The 19,056-nt window shown below is 24.2% G+C and overlaps 3 protein-coding genes across 3 annotated transcripts; all 3 read right to left on the bottom strand.

Moving 5' to 3' along the window:
- Positions 1–7: 7 nt before the first annotated feature.
- LOC101506110 (11-beta-hydroxysteroid dehydrogenase A-like) lies at positions 8–2,157 on the bottom strand. The gene is made up of 6 exons (XM_004503679.4): positions 1,945–2,157; positions 1,228–1,420; positions 1,041–1,126; positions 826–957; positions 576–743; positions 8–460 (listed from the first exon to the last, which is right to left on the bottom strand). The coding sequence occupies exons 1-6, from the start codon at positions 2,125–2,127 to the stop codon at positions 167–169; spliced, it is 1,056 nt and encodes a 351-aa protein (XP_004503736.1). The 5' UTR covers positions 2,128–2,157; the 3' UTR covers positions 8–166.
- Positions 2,158–6,069: 3,912 nt separating this feature from the next.
- Positions 6,070–6,968, bottom strand: LOC101506441 (uncharacterized). Its single transcript, XM_004503680.4, has one exon. The coding sequence runs from the start codon at positions 6,883–6,885 to the stop codon at positions 6,286–6,288; it is 600 nt and encodes a 199-aa protein (XP_004503737.1). The 5' UTR covers positions 6,886–6,968; the 3' UTR covers positions 6,070–6,285.
- Positions 6,969–15,762: 8,794 nt separating this feature from the next.
- On the bottom strand, positions 15,763–17,518 carry LOC105852241 (HVA22-like protein e). The gene is made up of 5 exons (XM_012716687.3): positions 17,373–17,518; positions 17,204–17,230; positions 17,008–17,130; positions 16,140–16,270; positions 15,763–16,060 (listed from the first exon to the last, which is right to left on the bottom strand). The coding sequence occupies exons 1-5, from the start codon at positions 17,489–17,491 to the stop codon at positions 16,023–16,025; spliced, it is 438 nt and encodes a 145-aa protein (XP_012572141.2). The 5' UTR covers positions 17,492–17,518; the 3' UTR covers positions 15,763–16,022.
- Between the last annotated feature and the right edge of the window lie 1,538 nt (positions 17,519–19,056).

The raw sequence follows: 19,056 nt of genomic DNA, 5'->3' as shown, positions 1-19,056 counted from the left end.
AAAATTTGACAAAATAAAAAGAACTCTTTTTTAATAATATTAATAAACACTGTCCATTTTTATTGTATTCCATAAAACACATTTTATTCCTTCCACAAAACTAGTGACACACACCACAAGAAACAGTATTATCTGGGATGGTTCTTAACTTCTAATTCAAATTGAATCACTCAGTTTTGATCTGAGGGGAATGAATTGAAGATGGATAAAACAAGTTCTTAATCCCAGTGGCATCCAAAATCTTTTTGCTAGGTGCTTCTCTTACTGGAGTAGTATTTGATTTAGTAAGATACAACATTCTGAAACTCCATTCCACCAATTCTGGACACAAGACTTTGACAACATATGTCATTCTGAACCAAGCTGGTACTGTTAAATATCTGTCTCCTCTCAATGTGCTGTTCACTATTGATTTGGCGCATCCACTCACTGATCCCACTGGCATTGCGCTCACTTCAACCTACATTATTGAAAACTATTTTAGTTAAAATAAGACTCAAAATGAATTTATTATTTGTAACTATGGATCACAAATTAGCATGTGGTAGGAAAATAGAATTAAAAAAAATGGTTACATCTCTCATATCTTGGTCGACGCCCATCTTGGCTTGTGGTGGCAATAAGAACTTCCCTTTGGTCAATTCAGATTCTATATAACCGGGTGTCACAATTGTTATACCTATGTCTGATCCAACTTCCACTCTCAATGTTTCATAAAGACTCACTAATGCTGCTTTACTTGCCTGCAGAGTATTAATTAGTGTTTATTTTTATAGTATATGAAGACTATTGAACAAACATTAATTGAAAACAAATGTGACTTACATTATAGATACTCCTTCTAGGTGCTGGCATCCAAGAATCAGCAGATGACAGTACCACAATTTTGCCTCTGCTGTTTCTCAGGTGTGGTAAAGCAAAACGGGTTGTGTAAACTGATCCCCAAAAATTTGTATCCTACCATAAATGAATGTCATTATTTAATCAATTATTATTTAATTAAATTATATATTGATAATCTATACATTAACGCCAATTACCATGACAGGTCTCAAATCGGTGATATCAGTTACTTCTTCAAACAAAGTGGCAGCACTAATTGCAGCATTGTTTACTAGATGATCCACTGCATCAAAGATAATTAACACACACTAAACAGTGGTATACTATTATAAGATATGAATATTGGTTTAAAGAACTTTTATATAAGCAATCATAGTCACATACATCTTCCAAAATGTTGAACAGTTTCATCAATCAATCGTAAACAATCTTCAACCTTAGAAACATCTGCACGTATTATAATAACATCAGGAGATCCATAATCACGCGCTCTATCAGCAACTTCACGCAACGCAGTCTCTCTTCTAGCAGAAAGTGCTAATAGAGCTCCTCTCTTTGCATACTCGTACGCCAAATGCTGCAAATATTCAAATCAATACAATCTTACTGTTACATTTTTTCTAAAGACCATAAGGCAAATGTATCATGTCAATTTCTAATTCAATATTTTTCTTAATCATTTATTTATTTTTCTCATATGAAATGGTAAATAAACTCTTTGAACAATTCATTCAATTTCTATATAGGCAACATTTTTTATTAGCTCAGACACCCAAATTCTAAGACCTCACACAATTCGTTTAACAAATTTAGCATTTTACTTAACGTACGTTAGTGTTACAATTATTATATCTACCATCTTAAATAAATATATGATCTTCTTAAAAAAATTATTTGTCTTTTTTATAAAATCTAATTTAAATTTTCAACTCAATTAATTATTTTTTAACAATATACACTTTAATAATGTACGAATACTATCATAAAAACATAAATTAATTTTGAGTTTTAAAAAATAAACTTATAATACAAATCACTTATGAATAAATTTAATATTACTACAATTTTTTAATAAATTTGTGGGTGATAGATCTGAATTACCTCTCCAATACCAGAGGAAGCACCAGTGATATGAACAACTTTACCAGCAACATTTTCAGTGAAGATGTAATATATAGTGGAAAGGAAGAATTTGATTGCCCAATAAGGTGGTAAGAAAAGAGCTAAGGAAAAGAAGGTGAATGGAGGAGCTACTATGTTGAGGAACTTATGAATAAGGTCCATATCACTTATCACTAACAAAATGAATTTGAAGGTGAATTTAATATCAAAATTTGGAATGTATTTATATAGTGTTGTATGGAGGGAAAGGTTAAGCGTTACGTGGCAGCACCAAATGTGAAGTGTAGGACATGTGTCTGTAAGAGACATGACAGAATATCGATCCATCGGTGACTATTGTCTTAGTCTCTTGTTCATACAATCTCAATGATTCTGTCTTGCGGTTTCTTTCAATCATTTATCACCTCAGCCATGCCCAAAGTTTAATTAGAACGCAACTTTCTAGAGTTGTTCCAGTTCCTTAGAAACCTGATCATGTAACATTTCGGAAATAATGTTACATTTCAATTAGAAATCGAATGGAATATTATTGATATATTAAAACTCAGTACCACTCTGAAAATGTTTGATTTAATTTTTTAAATCTGTTTTTTAGATTTTAAAATTTAAAAGTTTGTTTGGTAATCTAATTTTAAAAATTTATTTTTAAAACTTTGTCTATTTATTAGTTCGGGAAACTGAAAAACTAAAACAGGAAAAAAAACAATGATTTTTAATTTTCAATTTTTTGAGAATAATCAAAAACACTGAAAACATGTTTTTTCATTAATTAGAAAAAGAAAAATTTGTAACATTTTCTCTCCGCCAAAGTGTAAAATTGCAACAATGCTTTCTCAAACAAGTATCTTCAATATATCTTTTCATCTTCTAGTGTGTTTTATTTTTGCGGTTACGAACAAGAATATTTTAGATTCACAGAAGTCTACGGTTTAATTTATATTAGATCTAGGTCAAATGAGATTTTTTATTTAAACAGACTAGACCAAAACTTTTAAAAAAGTTTATTTAGTTTAAAAAATCAGACAACATGTCATATAATAAATATTTTAGACTTATTTAAATAAATGCAAATAATATGTTTTTACTATATTAATTTTTGATTTTTTTATTATATATTTAACTTATAGTAATTTACGCATATTAACTTCATTTAGTTTTTGACATATTTAAATGTATTATTATAAAATATAATTTATATAAAGTTATATTCTTCAAAATGTGACGTTAAATATTAAAATAAAACTTAATTTTATTGACATATTAACTCGTTAATCTGTTTAAAGATATGTTTGATTACTTATTCAAAAATGTTAAGCCTATGACAGGCCATAGGTCAAACTTAAGCCTTAAATTTTTTGACAGATCAGACTCAGGTGTAGCAAAACCTAACTAGACCCAACCTATTCCCACCATTATTTGCACTACTGTTAGAATTGATTATGAAGCAAAAAATTATGGTATGTAAACTTAAAATATTTGCGATTCAACTCGATTTAGATGACAACTCTAAAAAAAAGTATATACGAATTCAATTCAAATTATTACCGATTAAATTAAAACATTCTCAGTTGATACAAATCATGATTTGTAAAATATTATTTTAACATTGATATTTTAAAATACTAAATTATAAAATTGCATTAAAATAATTTAAAGAAATTTTTTTATATAATATTAAATATTAAGATTATAGAATAATATTACCGATTATATTAAATATTAAGATTATGGAATAATATTACCGATTATATTTGGAATAATAGTTTTTTACAATATATATGTTATTCGGTTAGTGTTTTAGATTGACCCAAGGCCCAATCTACCTCTACCTCTGCTCACTAAGATTGACTCAACCTTCTTCGGCCTTAGATTAATTGTAACTAGTTTCAATAGTAAAACGACTATCATCTCTAATTTTAATGACTGAGTGGAGATAAAGGCAAATATCGTTATGCAGTATTGGCTAAGCAGGGACATTTTCGTCTTATACGGACTCAATTTCCACAATATGTATAGTACTATTCTTACACATTAAAATGTAATTTTTCTACCCAATTCCTCACCCTCATCTCAAATAACTACTTACTTTATTGTAGTTTTTAAGTCTAAATTTAATTTCTATATTAAAATTTATTGTTTAATTATTTTTGAAAATATAAATTATTTTATATTTAATTTACTTTTAACTAAAATAAATATTACAAAATAAAACATACAACCAAACATCACTTTGAAACAATTTTGAACATAACTACTTCATCTTTTTTAAATTCAAACAACATTATAATTTTCTTAAATTATATTAAGAATAAAAAAATATAAAAGTTATTATAAATTTTTATTTTCCAAAACATATTTCTAAAATAAATTTATCAAACATTTTTTTTTCCATTTTCACATCTCTAAAAGTATTTTCAAGAATAATATTACCGAATAATTTTTTGTGCCAAACTAAAAAATCATAATAAAAAATGTAACTTAAAATTATTTTTACAAAATTATATCCTTTTTATCACGTTATTAATTAGGTGGATTAATTTTTATTAAACATTTAGTTATAATTAAACTAAATTTAAAATATATATATATATATATATATATATATATATTAAAAAAACCATCAAACAAGTTTTTTCATTTTCTCACCAAATAGTTTTTGAAAAGAAGGTTACCAAATATGTTTTTATTTTATTTTCTTCTCAAAAATAGTTTTTTTAAATTATTTTATAAAGAGTTTTCAAAAAGTAAAAAACCAAAACATAATTAAACAGGCTCATTAGTCTCTTTCTCTATTTTTTTTAGAGAGTACGACTAAACGTTACCAATTTAACATTTACATGACGGTGGTTCTTCTCCCACCCTTTGCATTTATAACTAGTCAACAACAATATTTTGATAAAAAATATTTTTAGATCGGTCAATTAAAAAATATTAATCGAAGTTAACTCTTAAGTATGTTATCTCCAGTTAACGTTTTCAAATTGTGTAATTCTTTACTTTGGAGATTATTAATATATTTGAAATACCATAGGATTGATTCACCATGCCATTCATCTAAAATAAAACTCTATTTCCCAGGTTCACATTTGGAAAGAAGCTTCAAACCACGAGCGAGCAGCAAAAAAGCTAATAATAAAATAAAATAGGTAGGGAGGATATGAAATAAGCACGTGTAGATATATATATATATATATATATATATATATATATATATATATATATATATTGACGTACAAGTGGGAATTACGTACGTACGTAGTTTGCTTATCCATGAAGCATTTTTGAATACCTAATTTATAATGTGATTGTATAAATAAACGAATATAGTCATCAAAAGATCTCAAAATTAAAGTCATAATGTCAGGTTCTCTGTCTTTACATATTAGATTCATGTCAATAGCCAAACTTAACAACCGATCAAAATTTACCCCAACGATTCATAGTTTATAACTTGTTTTGGCCTATTTAAAATTTAGCAAGAGGTTTTTTTTTTTTTGTTTCTAAGTGGAGAAAGTTAGTAATTAGTTGTTAAATTATTCATTACAATTGATTAAAAAAATTCAATACAAAATGAAAATTCTAATTTAATCAGATTTTAAATTAATTCAAGATTTAAACAGATCATATCATGTCTATAAAAAACAACCTATATCAAATAAATAAGTCAATTATGTCTTACAAAACTCAATTGATTTTCACCCTTGTGTCTTATGCTCTAATTAGAAGTAGCAAATTTAATTGAAAAATAAATAAATATATTCTAAAAGTACAATTTAGATATTAACATCAAATGATATTTGATATGTTGTGGCATATATTTAAACATGAGATACCTCTTTTTTAAAGATAAGTCAAATATTATATTTAACTAGTTAAACTAAAACAACATTTTTTAAAAGAACCAAGCTAGACCTAAAAACTATCCCATGCTAGAGACTTGAGTATCAAAATAAGTTTGTTAGTATGACAAATTTTGTGATATTTGTTTTGAAATAATGAATTAAAAGTATCTATTGCATATTAATATTAAGAAATTATAAATGAACAATTTGTGGATGTATAACTACGTGACCCACTTAAATATCAAAATAAAAAGAGCTCATATATGTTAATGTCTAGTTATCCAATCGAAATGTTATTAGTAAAAAAATAGGACAAAGATTGGATTTTGATCAAAACTTGTTAACAAGAAAGCCATTAATCTTTTATTAATGGTTTCTTTAAATTTTTTTCCAAGCAATCGACTCTGCTAATTAACTTGTGTCACACAGAATCATGATAAATGGAAAACTCTTGCACCCTTTACAACTAGTATATAGTCTAGTAACTACCATTTTGCATAAGACTAAGTTCAAACATCCTATGCCTATTTACTCTTGCAATGAAATCATCAGCCCTTTTGACCAATTCATCAGAACAACCAACCAAATTACTTTCTTTGTCACCTTCATCAAAATCAACCTCTTCTTTTTCTTCCCATGTTTTTGTACTAGTTTCCTTAATCCACACTCTTCTCTTTAAGTCAACTATGTTCGTTGACTTAAATTGGTTCTTAAATATTTTTTCATCTTGGTTGACTTCATGAGGACTTTGAAACTGAGGCTTTGTAGTTTGAATATATTCATCATAATAAACATGAGAATTTGAAGATAAATGATCTGAAGAAAGGATTTTGGAGTTTATCATAAGGACAAAAATTATGAGGTTGCATATGATGAATAAGAGCTTTGAACTCAAAACAAGTGGTATTAAACTTGACATGTAAATCAAGATTGAAGATAGATAGGGTAGACAAAATGTCACACAACAGAACATGCAACATATTAAAGCTATTAAAGAATAGAAATATAAATTTTCTAGGAATTGGAGCTTCTTGTACCTATTCATGGCTTGAATCTTCTTGATCTTGTTAAGATCCATTTGATTCAAGAAGGATTTTAAGGTAGCTTATAGGCTTAATAGAATAAGGGGGGATTTTATTTCTCTGAAATGGGAGAATTATAAGATAGGCTGAATTATATAGATTGAGGAAAAGGGTTAATTGATTAATAAAATTATTTAGATGATACTTTATCATTATTTGATAAGGAATTGACAACTTTTTCTAAAGGTATTGGACATAGTGGCGTGGCGTTTATTGGTCACTTTTTCATTTCAAATCTTAATCATATAAATCATGTACTCTTCACTTCAGTTTGAGTCTAGCTACTTAATGCTTTCTAATAGTATTGTTAATTTTTTATTTCATTTCATTATAGCTGGTTGTACGTATTGTATATAATTAATATATGATCAACTATTTGTTGAGTGTGTTCTTTTTTAGATAACTTAAAAAAATAGTAGTTGCTAACAAAAACTAATTAATTAAATGTTTTTCATTGCTTATCTGATTGTGATTCCACATTGTTGTTGTTTGGTTTTTACTTTTACCCAACATTTCTGTTCAGAAAAGAAAACTTTTTTTTTTGACTGCTCAGGATTCTAGAAAGCCTTGTTATCTTTTTTTTTTTTTCCTTTTCTTTTTTGTGGTCTTAATTATGGGAAGGGAACTGGGATAGATTTCGATAAAAAGAAGCTCTTTAACTTTTTTCTTTTACATTTCTTCTTGTAGAAGCCTCATTATTGGGTGGAATGGAAAATAATGTGGCCAAGAGAATCATGGATTGATTGTTTAAGCCTATAGGTAGAGGTATTTACGGTATAAAAACTGCATTTGATAAAACTATATTAATAGTTTGGTTTAGTTTTTAAAAATCAATTTTTAAATTAATTTCAGTGTAGTTTTGAATTGTTTTATAAATATAAATAAGTTTAATATTTTAAATAAGTTTTAAGTTAAAATTAATTTTGAACAAATTTTCAGAAAAATAATTTTAAAAATATTTTGACAAAAACAATTAAATTTTTTTTGAAAAAAAAAAAGTCTAACCTTTTTTAAGAAAAATAAATATAAAAAAATTTCGAGATAAAAAGTTTCAAATACTTTTTTAAAATAAATTTCAGAACAATAACTTTAAAATTCTTCTTACAAATATTTTTCGAGAAAAATAGATATAAAAAATTTATCGGAAAAAAGTTTTGAAATAAAAAATAAAAAAACATTTTTTCGATATTTTTCTCAAAATATTTCTAAAAAAACTATGATTTGTTTTTTTTTTTTAGAAAAAAATTTGTTTCTATAATTTTTTTCGAGAAAATTAAATTTCAAATTTTTTTAAAAAAAATATTAATTGAATTTAAAAATGTTAAACTAATATTTGAATTAATTTAATTAACTAATTTATTTTAAATATAAAATACAATTTATGAATCATTTAATTAGTTTGATGTTTTTTTTACAATACAATTCAATAGATTAATATGATCCAATTCAATATATTTCTGAAATGGGCTTGCATTCCAAAGTCAGGTTGTTTTAGCTTAAACGTGAGTTTATTGCTTGGTGGACGTGAAAACAAACATAGTATAAGGTAATCACGAAGAAGACTTAGGTTTCGTTTATTTTTCATATTTAGTGGTTTCATTATTATATAAAATTTCAAGTAATAAATATAAAAGAATACATATTCTATATTTTTGTCACCGTTTTCTTTTATTTTGGAAAATTTTAAAAATATCGAAACATGTTTTCATTATTTTTAAACCGTACTATCCCTAATTGTTTTCTATTTTCTCTCTAATACAAATCACAATTATTTATTATGTGATTCTTACATTTTCTTTTTAGCAATTTAAAATGAACATAAATATTAGAAAATATTTTCAAAAAACAAACAGGACTATCGGACAATTTGTCTTGTGAAAGTATTTTTTATTTATATTTCTAAAGTTTGTGATGATTTTTCTTATTAGCGATAATGTAAGAGATTTTTAACAAGAACAATTGTTTACATTTTAAAAACAATGAAAAATGTAAAAAAATTAATTATATTCTTTTAAGAAATGAATATTCATTAATTAACATTTTATATTTTATCTATAACAATAGTTTACTTTAAGAGTCGATCATCAAAGTAAAATGAAATACATTTTTAAAAATTGAACACAATATTTTTACAAAATTAATTGGCCATAACTTTTCATTTTCTAAAACTTTTGTTACCTTAAACTTGATAATAAGAAATATTTGACTCATTAAGTGAATCATTATGATAAGGATAGATGAAATGTTAGTTAGTGATGATGTATTTCTAGAAGTAATGAAAATAATTATTTCATATTTTCATTGTTTTCTTAAATAAAAAGAAAAATAAATAATATTTTAAGTTAAGATTTTATAATAGTTTTTAGTTTTTATTTATGTTTATTTTGAATTGTAGTAATTTTAGTTAAGTAGTATAAGTCTAATATAGATATAGAGAATTAACTTTTACTTCATTTGAGAAATAGGGTAAATGATTATTTGAATATCATTATGAATAAATTTGAAATGAATTTGAATTTCTATTATGAGAATGTTGAGTGAGATGTGTTTCCCATTCAAACTATTGGATTAGAATTTATTTTAATCTTATCAATGATTTCCTTACCATTGTAGCGATTTTTTATTGAGTTGTCAATTATTATTAATGGTAACTCTTTCTTATTTCTTTTATTTTATCAGTTAATTTTAAGAAATTATTTGAAAAATCTTTTATCTTTTGTAAAATAAACTCAAATGTTCCGCTAAAACCATATATAATAACATTCACCGTGAATCTAATATTAATATTTGATATCAGTATAATGAGTCCACATCCAATAATTATCCATTAAACCAACTCTATCTAGATCATGATGCTAGAATTCTACATGACTATTAATCTTTATGCACATACATTTAAGACATGGACATCATATCCCTCCCTCGATTCTCTAAATATCTTGCAACATTGTCAATGCAATAAATACATGCATTCCAATTTCCATCGACAATATACGGTTTGTAATATTCTTCGAAAATATTATATTACATATCTAATTTTGATTAAAATAATATTGGTTGATCTTCTATAAACTCAACAACGTTGGCATTTACAAAAAAAAAAAAATAGATTTTTTTTCATTATATTACGAATCTCTATCAACAAAATTAACTAACTATAGTTGTCGTTAATGTTCTAATATAATGTTATATAATAAGTCTAGCTATAATATATTTTTTAACAACCTAATTATTTACAAAATTCATATGAATTACACAAACTACCGCACTATAAAAGATTATACTAACACATCCTTTTCGAATGTTAACTAAATATCTCTAATATATTTTTTAGTGCAATTTTTTATAACATTTACTGCCATGTGTTTTTAACTGATCATTAAAGTTTGAGAACAAATAAAGTTTTTCTAAATTCACAAAAATACACACATATATATTATAACAATTTTGTGTTCATATTTACCGACAAATACTTAAAAAATCAACATTTATAAAACTAAAAGCTACTAATAAGTATTTCTTTCGTATAATATATATATATATATATATATTAATACTAAACTTACAATAAATTTTATATTAATTTTAATCAATAAAAAAATATCAACATGACCTATATTTATAAGAAATATAAAATTGATTTGGTGATTAAAGTATGAGAATTAAGAAACAGAGTAATAGAGATGTTATGAGTTTGATCTCAATCTAATTATAATTTTAACAATTTCTAACATAATATTAGTTGTTCCAAAAAAAAAACCATTTACAATATTTGTTGTTTTACCTTAATTTTGTCTTGCTATACTTTAATTTATTTTTTCTTTATTCTTAAATAAAAGTGGATAAATTATAGTGTTTGGTGGACTCAATTTTAACTGTATTGTTTTTAACTCATTTTAGATATTAGATATAATTAAAGTTCAAATTTCTAACTTATTCTAAATAAACAACAAAAATAAAGAATGAAATATTAAAAAAATAAAGTATATTTTTAAATTTATTTATTATAAATTACAGAAAGTAATATAACATAATTAAAAATATATTCATAAAAAAAGAATTAATGCAACTAAAAATTTAAAATAGATCTTATAAAAATGGTTTAAAAAAAACTCAAGAGTTCTTTATCTTAAAACGGTGTTAGTATTTTTTTTTAAGAGAATTAGTGGCTCTACCTTAATTAGAGTCATAATTCATCTAAGAATTAAACAATGGTAGAAAATGTTAAGGGATCGAACAACACATATTCATGCATGCATTTTTATTTATCAATATTCATGCATATTTTAATCAATAAAATTGTAATAAAACTCTCATACTTTTTATCTATATTAACTCTACTTATTCATATATTTTCTATTCTAACACAAATCATTTTTTCTTACAGGATACTAATATATATACTTGCATATTGTACGAATAACTAAATTATTAGTCCATATGATATAAATTAAAATTAATTCAAATAACTAACAAGTTATAATAAGCGGAAGGAAAAAAACGTCAAAAATTGCAAAGATAACTCAACAAAACAGTGAAAATAGAGGTAAAATAGAGGTAGTGATAGGAGATTGAAAAAATTATACATAAAGAATCTGATGTTTGGGTGAATAGTATATTTATAAAGAATGTTTATAGAGAGAATAAAAGAATTGGGAATGAGAAAGTAAAAAGAAACTACTCATTATCTGGGAATGGCAATGAATCACATGAAAATCATTAAAAAAAAAAGACAGAAAAATAATGAAGAAAAAAATGAATTTTAGAAAAAAAAATTAAGGGGTGAATTCCTCTGATTAAATAGACCTACTCACATTTGTAACAGTTCATTGGAAATGTTTTTGCCATGACTTTGTTGTTAGGAAATTGAAGAAAAATAAAAAGATAAACCTGGCTAACAATGTTTGATTGCTTACTCATCTTTCTAGCTTTATTAGTCATTGCAATGCGCCAAGGATCCTTCGAATGTGTGGTGGACCATTTTTTTATTGTGTTACCAAAAGTACTCTTCCTTCCCAGAATGGGACCCTCAAACATACTTTTATGTTAGAGTTATACATAAATCATTAAAAAATATTCGATGCCACTTTTTACTAATTAGTATTACTACATGTGATCTTAATTATTAAAAAAAATATTCATTAAATAATTTTTATTTATTTAATATTTTAAATTTTTATGACATATAAAAATATTTAAAAAATAATAGTAATAAATAAAGTTATAAATATTGATATTTTTTAATCTTATAATTAAGTCTCGAAAATAGTATTTGGTGCTGTAAAATATCAAATAATAGTTTGATTTTTTAAATTGCTAAAAATCAATTAAAAATCGGTCTAGTTTATTGATAGTCCTTTACATTTAAATTTTGATTAAAAGAGATGTCTCAAACATAACTACTTTCAATAAAGGTAAAAGGTAAAGAAGATACTATGCAAGAAACCAAAAAAATTGGAGTAAATTTTTATATATTTTAAATGAAGTCAATTCATTTAATTCACATATTAATTTGGATTTCAAATTACCTTTTGTGTATTTTGCAATAGAGGGTCTAGTTATATTTTTCTCTATTTTTAGTCTCTCTTTAAGATATGTTTGTATGTTATTCTTCCACAATCATGTATTTATTATTTACCACACCAAAAAGTAAAAGGAGGTACTAATACTAGCTATGATAATTTAGTTAGTCTAATTATAAGTCTCGTTTAAGATAATCTATGTTTAAAAATAATAATTAATTATGAAATTTTTTGTAGTTAAATAATGTTTTAAGAATAAAATATATGTTTAATATTTTACACATACCACTAATAGCGAGACAAAATGGATACTGCGTGTATATATATAAATGATTGATCAAAATACATTGATGTAACACTTGAATAATGTTACACTGTTTAAAAATATTTTACACGATATGTATTTTACAAATTAATTATTGAATTGAAAGTTTATATAGTATAAATCATCTCTATAAATATTTATATAATTTAAGTATATTAAATTGATTGTTAGACGTGAAAGTATGTATTAAAATTGTATTAGACTATCACATCGTCAAGATTATAGAGATATTGAATAGATATTGTTGTATATTTTTGTTATATTTCAAAAGTTTAATTAAATTGTCTATCATATTTTTAAGTAAAAAATATTAAAAAATCTTTTAGAAGAAAATTAATATTATTTGTTGTGAAAATTGACTTGATGTATCCATTTATTCTTACTTATTATGAACTTGTTACAACCTCAATGGATATTTGATCAAACCAAATGCTTCCACTACCTTTTTTTATCCTCTTTAGTCTAACTATCATCTCTCTAATTATCTTAGAGATATTTTATTGTGTCATGTAACCTCCAACTTTAGGGAATGACCTCTTGTATCTTGGGGATTTGCACTTTATGAGTGGATAAATTCTTAATGACAGCCATCTGAGTCATCTCAAGTTTGGGTATTTGTTTATGGTTTTGCATATTTGATTAATGTTGTTGAAGTAAGATACTGATCAAGTTGTACTGACAACCCAATCTAACAATACATATATGTGATTGGAAATCCTCATTCCTTGAGTTAACTTTTTTGATTAAGATCTAAATTCATTTAACATGGTATAAAGGTACCATATTGTCAAGGTTCCCGATCTTATAGTTGAATATATGTTCTTGAACCCTTCTTTCTTGAGTTAGTTTTAGGATTTAAGATCTAAAACCATTTAACATGGTATCAAAGTTAAATTAATAATGTTAATAGAGAATGTGATTCCAAATTCCCGCTAGGTTTGAAGTTGTATTATAATTCTCCATCGCCAAGGTTTGAAGTTGTTTAAGTTGTATTATAATAGAGAATATAATTCAAATTTTTAACTCTTTTTCCACTGATTTGTGGCCTATATAAATTCTTTTGGCCTATATAAATTCTTTTCAAAACTACTCATTTATGATACATTAAAAAGGAGATTGATGTATGAATCCAAAAGGAGATCATAAGAAACTAACTTTAATTCTTCAATATTTTGACACATAAGGTAAGATATTTTGACGGAGAAAATTAGTTTACTACTTTTGATAAAGCATATAAAATTTATATTTTTCTTTTAAATATTTTAAGGTGTAAAAGGTAAAATTTTCTTTAATGATACACGGGCCCAAAATTTGGACCATTCTATATGGCTCTATCCCCAAAAATTATAGACCCATCTCCTACGGCACTATCAATCAAGTTAAATTATTTGGTTTTTTTCAGTTGAATTGCTTATTTTGAAGGTGTTTTTTAGTCAAAAATGCACATCTAAAATGATTACTCCAGAGAATATTGGACTTACGAAAAAAGAAAGAAAAAAAAAAAACTCAAATTATTTTGGACATCCCTCCAAGTCATACAAAAACCTCCTCAATAGTTTGGACCAAGGCCTATTGATATTGATTGCGAGAATAGTGTTCTTTTAAAATCTTTGGTAGTGTTGACAGAAAAAAACCTTAGTAGATAGATGAATAATATTAAAATTAAGTAATAAATGACTAAATAGAAATTTTAATAATTCAAAGTATAAGACTTAAACAATTTAGTCTCCTAAATTTCTAAAATAACAATTTAATCTCTTAAATGAAAAATATAATTCAATTTAATCATTTTTTTCAAATTTTCTACCACAATTCTATAGGTTTTATGTTTATTGTGAAACAACAAAATACTATCTAAGTCAATAGGTAAGTATTTTATTGATTTTTGATGAATGTTTAATGAAGAAATATTTTTATAAAATAATTAAATTTATTGATATTTTTTAATTTATAGAAACTAATGAATTTTTTTTAACATAAATTTGATATACGAAATTGACCGATTCTTACATCTAAAATGTTTATTTACTAAAAAAATATTAGTTTTCCCATAAAATAGGTTTCTTTTTTTTATTAATACCCTATATCTCTTTGTTATTATTAATTTTAATGATTTTCTATCTAAAATTTATGAAAGATAAACTTGTAAGTGAAATTCCAATTTAAATACATTAATTTATTAATATTACATATATTGATAGTCTTTTTATTATATTTTTACATAGTAAATAACTTCATCTTATAATATTGATATTCTTTTTATTATCATGACATATATTTATTTAGGTGTTATTTTATTTTTATTCAACTTTCTATTCTATCATATATTTATTTTACCATTTGCGTTAAATAAAGTTTAAATAACTTTGAAATTGAACGTAAACATACCTATATAAAAGTGTTGATACAAAATCAACCATTATTTAGCGGGTGATGCTTAGGAATTAGGAATCACCAACCCATTTTAGAATGGATATGGGTTTTGCTTGCATTTTTTGAAAAGATAGGAGCATGTTAAATGTTGATTTTTTGTTATGAATGGAAATGGGTATTGAATTCATATACTTTTCCTAAAAAGATTGGTGGAAACCCAACACCTCTTAGACACTAATAGATGTGATGTGCTGATAATGCAATGGATATTACATAGTGGTGATATAATATGAAGAGAAATATATAAAAAAAAAAATTAAATAAATGTACAAAAATTATTAATATATATCATTTTTTATTCTTTTTTGACATCTCAATACATTCTAAATAGTTTATCAATATATTTGTTAAACATACAAAAATAATCTCACATTGATTCATAATTGAAATTAAATATAATTTGTAAAAATTTATATTTTTGTGTGCAGCAAAACGTCTTTTTATAAATGACAAAAATTTAAATACGGTCAATGTATTTGTTAAGTATACTCAAATAATCTCACATTGATTCATAATTGAAACTAAAAATAATTTGCAAAAATTTATACTTTTCAATATAGTAAAACGTTTTTTGTATAAATTACAAAAGTTTAAGTACCATCAAATACAGAACCTAAAAAATGTGTGATACAAGCATGAGATTGTAACAATATTATAATTTTTGTTGCTTTGTTTTGTTAAAATATCCCCCCAAAACTTTTGAAATAACCGTTTATTGCAATATTAATGCCATACATTAGATATAAAGTAAAGTCAATTAGTATTAATTCCTAATCAAATACTAAAATATAAGCTCATCCAAAGATTGGACTATTACACGCGCATCTTTGGTCAAAATCCATTAGCAGCACCATCATTCCCTTTCAATATACCTCATGAATAAAGGTTCCCCTGTTTTAATCAATCAGATTTTGAATCATTTCAATTTGATTAAAAGAAAATTAAATAAATAAAAAAACAATTAACTTACTCTTTTTGGGCATGATGTACTCTCGAATGTACTGTCTCGCATACGTTTTATACAAGAAAGCAGCACCTTTGAACTGCGGCAAAACTAACCATCCCACCAGCAATAGTTTTGCACTATACCAAATTGGTATCCTACAATTTTAGTTTATGCTCAATTAAATTACGAATACATAAATAAATGGAAGATACTCAAATACCTAATTGACACATAGAGTGGGAAAAACAAATTCATATGATTGATTTAATTTAACTGTGATATGATACGAAGAGAAATAAATACAAAATAAATTATTAAATAAATGTATGAAAATTATTAATGTACACGTATCATTATTGATAATAATAATAATACAAATTTAAATGTCTTATAAACAAAATTCAATTTGTTTGGACAAAAGTTTGCTGAGATTTTTCGTTTTTTGTGGATATAACAATTAAATTATTTGAAAGAACAAAAAATACAAATATAAATTGAGATAAATAACCCTACATTTTAGATATAAGATAGTTTTCCACTAGTAATTAACGAAAAGTTGTGATATATTTACATAAATTAATTTTGTAAATGTAATTTAAAAATAATTATCAAATATTGTACTCTAATTAAATGTTAATGTAAAATACCTAAGAGAAATTAACATTTAATTAGAAAAACTACCTAAGAGAAAATTTGCATTATCTTAAAAAGGTATGACACATACCCGGGATATAACTTTGTTTTACATTAACATTTAATTAGAGTACAATATTTGATAATTATTTTTAAATTACATTTACAAAATTACCAAATATTATATAACTTAATATAAGACTAAAAAATATCCAAATATTATATAACTTTTAGTGGTTAATGTAATCTAAAATCATACCATTGCAAGATGGGTGCGAAAATCATTTCTACAAGGGTGAGAGTTGAATAAATAATCCAATAGGCAAGCCATTGGTCGTCATCCAACTTGGATGTGCTCTCTTTAGCTACAACCGTAGCATATCTGTAAAAAGGATAATTAATTAATAAAAGTTTATTTAAAATGAAATGTGTGTATGTGTGGGGGGTATACTTACAAAGGATATAATAACATCAACATCGGCCTGCAAAAATGAAACATAAATAAATATAAATTAGTAATTCATCAAGCACTTTCACTTGAGAAAACTATGTAGTAATTCAAGATCTTGATTAAATAATACGAAATGAAAAAATATAAGGGAAGGTAGAAGATTTTGGATATACCCTGCAAGGGAGTGAATTTGGGTGATTAAAATCCATAAATTGAACATATTAGTGGGATTGGGGGTAAGAAATGAAAGATTCTGGAGAGTTACGGAAGAAAACAACTTTGGTATATACATGGAATGAAGAGACGGTAACCTCGTAATACATATATATATCGGTTTTAATTCCAAATGTGTAATACTACATCCATCATCTTTAAAAAAAAATACTTTTCATTTACAAATTAATTGACTTTAATGAGTTAGAATGCTGAAATTATAATTAATGATTTATTTTGATTTGTTGTAATTTTTAATTATAAAAATAATTTATATTATTATTAAAAAATAAAATTAATAGATAAATGTATCATTAACATTAATTTATAATTTGGTGAGTTAATAAGAAACCATCTCAATGATCTGTTAAAATTTTATTAATATCAATACACTTTTCTTTTTAGACATACTGTGGAAGTTGTCTTATCGTTAATTATAAATATTCTTTAGTGAACATTTTTTCTACAAATAAAATTATTGTTTTATTTTATAAGATGTATTTTTTTTCTTCTAAAGATACTCTTTATTAGTACTATTAATTAGTCTTAAAATACAAAAAAGTTAAGTTTAACACATTTAAATATAAATATTATTTTAAAAATATTAACATATAAAATCAACATATTAACTATAAACCAAATTTTCTTACTAAAAGTGAAATCACAAAATAATGGGTGCTTATATACAAGCTAGAGATAATAATTTTTGAGAAATTATACCATACATGTGTCAATTCCAAATGCATCAATCAATATGATTGTTTTTTAAATTAACAGTTAAATGATTTATTTATTTTTATTATTATAAAATTTAAAAAATAAATTTAATTATTCTACACAATTGATGTTTTACGTTGTTAACACACAATAATTATCCATGATAATGATTTTAAAGGTAGTTTTATTAAAATTCAAATATCCCTAGTGATTTAATGATTCTGAGAATGAGAATATAATTTTTTTAAAATTGATCATATAAACAAATTAAATTCTTAAAAAATTATAATAACCAAATATTATTCATCAAAAGTATCAATGAAATAAAATTTTATTTTTTTCAAATTTTTTGTTACTCATTATAACTAACGTAGAATATTTTTTATGATAAATTGTAAAAAAAAAGTATAATATTTATAAATAACAAAATGATGTTTTACTTATATTTTTTTTTAAAATATACAAAAGTTGATAAATAACTCTGTAATTCCTAAAAATTATAAGTTAATTTATTGATTTAAAAATAAATGAATCAAAATAATTTAATTTATAAATATATCCTACGAGTTTCTTATATCTTTTCTAGGAGATCTAGTTTAATTAGATGGTATATTGATGGAAGTATGACCACGTGAGAAAGAACAATTTAGGAGGCAGTACAGAATTGAATTCTTAAAGAAACTTGTCTCGCTTAATTTTTTTTAATTAATGTCACGCTTAAATTTTAATTAATGTCACGCTTAATTAGTGTTGAGTGATTGCTCACCAATATAATTTAGTGGTAAATTAAAAAGTCAACATTTTGATAAATAATCTACCATGTATCTATATTCAAAATTTAATTAAAACTTTAAGGACGATGAAAATTGTTTTATGACCAATTTTAAGATTAAGAACATAATTAAATTGATGTATATTTAATAAAAA

Source organism: Cicer arietinum, chromosome 6 (genome assembly GCF_000331145.2).
Source record: "Cicer arietinum cultivar CDC Frontier isolate Library 1 chromosome 6, Cicar.CDCFrontier_v2.0, whole genome shotgun sequence".
In the NCBI taxonomy this organism is placed as follows: domain Eukaryota; kingdom Viridiplantae; phylum Streptophyta; class Magnoliopsida; order Fabales; family Fabaceae; genus Cicer; species Cicer arietinum.
This window is presented reverse-complemented; position numbering and strand designations above follow the sequence as displayed.

Bases quoted from the DNA above. Each gene is read 5' to 3' on its own strand.
- LOC101506110 (XM_004503679.4), bottom strand. From the start codon at position 2,127: ATGGACCTTATTCATAAGTTCCTCAACATAGTAGCTCCTCCATTCACC. The intron at 1,127-1,227 runs GTATGTGACTAT...TCTTTGATGCAG, and splicing joins TGTTCAACATTTTGGAAGAT to TGGATCATCTAGTAAACAAT. The intron at 461-575 runs GTAACCATTTTT...TCAATAATGTAG, and splicing joins TCGACCAAGATATGAGAGAT to GTTGAAGTGAGCGCAATGCC.
- LOC101506441 (XM_004503680.4), bottom strand. From the start codon at position 6,885: ATGGATCTTAACAAGATCAAGAAGATTCAAGCCATGAATAGGTACAAG.
- LOC105852241 (XM_012716687.3), bottom strand. From the start codon at position 17,491: ATGTATATACCAAAGTTGTTTTCTTCCGTAACTCTCCAGAATCTTTCA. The intron at 17,231-17,372 runs GTATATCCAAAA...TCATTTTTGCAG, and splicing joins CAAATTCACTCCCTTGCAGG to GCCGATGTTGATGTTATTAT. The intron at 16,271-17,007 runs GTATGATTTTAG...CTAAAATTGTAG, and splicing joins TTCGCACCCATCTTGCAATG to GATACCAATTTGGTATAGTG.